The 1,559-nt window shown below is 36.4% G+C and overlaps 1 protein-coding gene across 1 annotated transcript in view; it reads left to right on the top strand.

Annotated features, from left to right (window-relative positions):
- Positions 1-1,528, top strand: part of LOC117114649 — a gene marked incomplete at its 3' end in the record, with an annotated part of 6,117 nt that extends 4,589 nt beyond the window's left edge. The window contains exon 3 of the mRNA XM_033258343.1: positions 6-1,528. Coding sequence (XP_033114234.1) covers positions 6-1,528 — 1,523 coding nt within the window. The remainder of the gene's footprint in view (positions 1-5) is intronic.
- Positions 1,529-1,559: the final 31 nt, after the last annotated feature.

Genomic DNA, 1,559 nt, shown 5'->3' with positions numbered 1-1,559 from the left:
GAAAGTAACCGTGTCTCAAGAGTTAGTTGATGAATTGGGCTCCGGTGTCGACAAAACTATTATATCACCTACAAATGAAACAAAATTTAAATCTGACAAGCCTATGCAAGTAATTGATGTTTTTACAATCACTGCAAGACCTGTTGAAGTAGCATCAACTACTGCTAAGGCCATCACAGTACAACAAAACACTGATGCTGTAGAAAAATTATTAACATCTTTAAAACCAGAATCTTCAGCTTTTGTCGATGTTTCCACTACACCGAAAGTCACTGATATTGTATCAGAAGAACAAGATATTGTATTTGGTTCTGGAGTTGAGGGAAAGGTAGCATCAGAAAAAGTACCAGGTTTTATGAGCACATTTAAACCAACATCAATTCCAAGCAAAGTGTTCAAACCCACACCAGAAGTAGATGTTATTGATGGATTTACACAGAAGCATCTAACAGATGTCAAATCAATTAAAGACGACAAAACACAGGCTCCGAAAAACATTGATAAAATGGATAAAGAACTCACCACAATAAAACCAGATACAACAGTAGAAGTACATATTACATCGAAAACAGAGGCTGAAAAATCGACACCAATTGTTGAAGTTATTGAAGCTAAGCCAACAACACCGATGCCAATTAAAACTGATGTGGGCGAACAATCTGTAAAACCAATTGATTTAGCAACAACTAATGACCCTATAGTAGAAGGAGAAAAAATGAGTGCAACGACACAGTCAGTTACACCAATGCAACAACCTGACGTAGTTCAGACGACAATCGGTGAATCTGTAGCTGTGATGAAAACAGATAAAGAGACATTAGAATCGACATCGTCAGATAGTATTGCTCATACCACCATTTCTCTAAGGAAAGTAACCGTGTCTCAAGAGTTAGTTGATGAATTGGGCTCCGGTGTCGACAAAACCATTATATCACCTACAAATGAAACAAAATTTAAATCTGACAAGCCTATGCAAGTAATTGATGTTTTTACAACCACTGCAAGACCTGTTGAAGTAGCATCAACTACTGCTAAGGCCATCACTGTACAACAAAACACTGATGCTTTAGAAAAATTATTAACATCTTTAAAACCAGAATCTTCAGCTTTTGTCGATGTTTCCACTACACAGAAAGTAACTGATATTGTATCAGAAGAACAAGATATTGTATTTGGTTCTGGAGTTGAAGCAAAGCTAACATCAGAAAAAGTACCAGGTTTTATGAGCACATTTAAACCAACACCAATTCCAAGCAAAGTGTACAAACCCACACCAGAAGTAGATGTTATTGATGGATTTACACAGAAGCATCTAACAGATGTCAAATCAATTAAAGACGACAAAACACAGGCTCTGCAAAACATTGATAAAATGGATAAAGAACTCACCACAATAAAACCAGATACAACAGTAGAAGTACATGTTACATCGAAAACAGAGGCTGAAAAATCGACACCAATTGTTGAAGTTATTGAAGCTAAGCCAACAACACTGATGCCAATTAAAACTGATGTGGACGAACACTCTGTAAAACCAATTAATTTAGCAACAACTAGTG

The sequence above is a fragment of the Anneissia japonica genome, unplaced genomic scaffold (assembly GCF_011630105.1).
Source record: "Anneissia japonica isolate Jap-2015-1 unplaced genomic scaffold, ASM1163010v1 scaffold33723_len6196_cov170, whole genome shotgun sequence".
Lineage (NCBI taxonomy): Eukaryota > Metazoa > Echinodermata > Crinoidea > Comatulida > Comatulidae > Anneissia > Anneissia japonica.
Note: the sequence above shows the minus strand (reverse complement) of the source record. Positions and strands in the feature narration are given on the sequence as shown.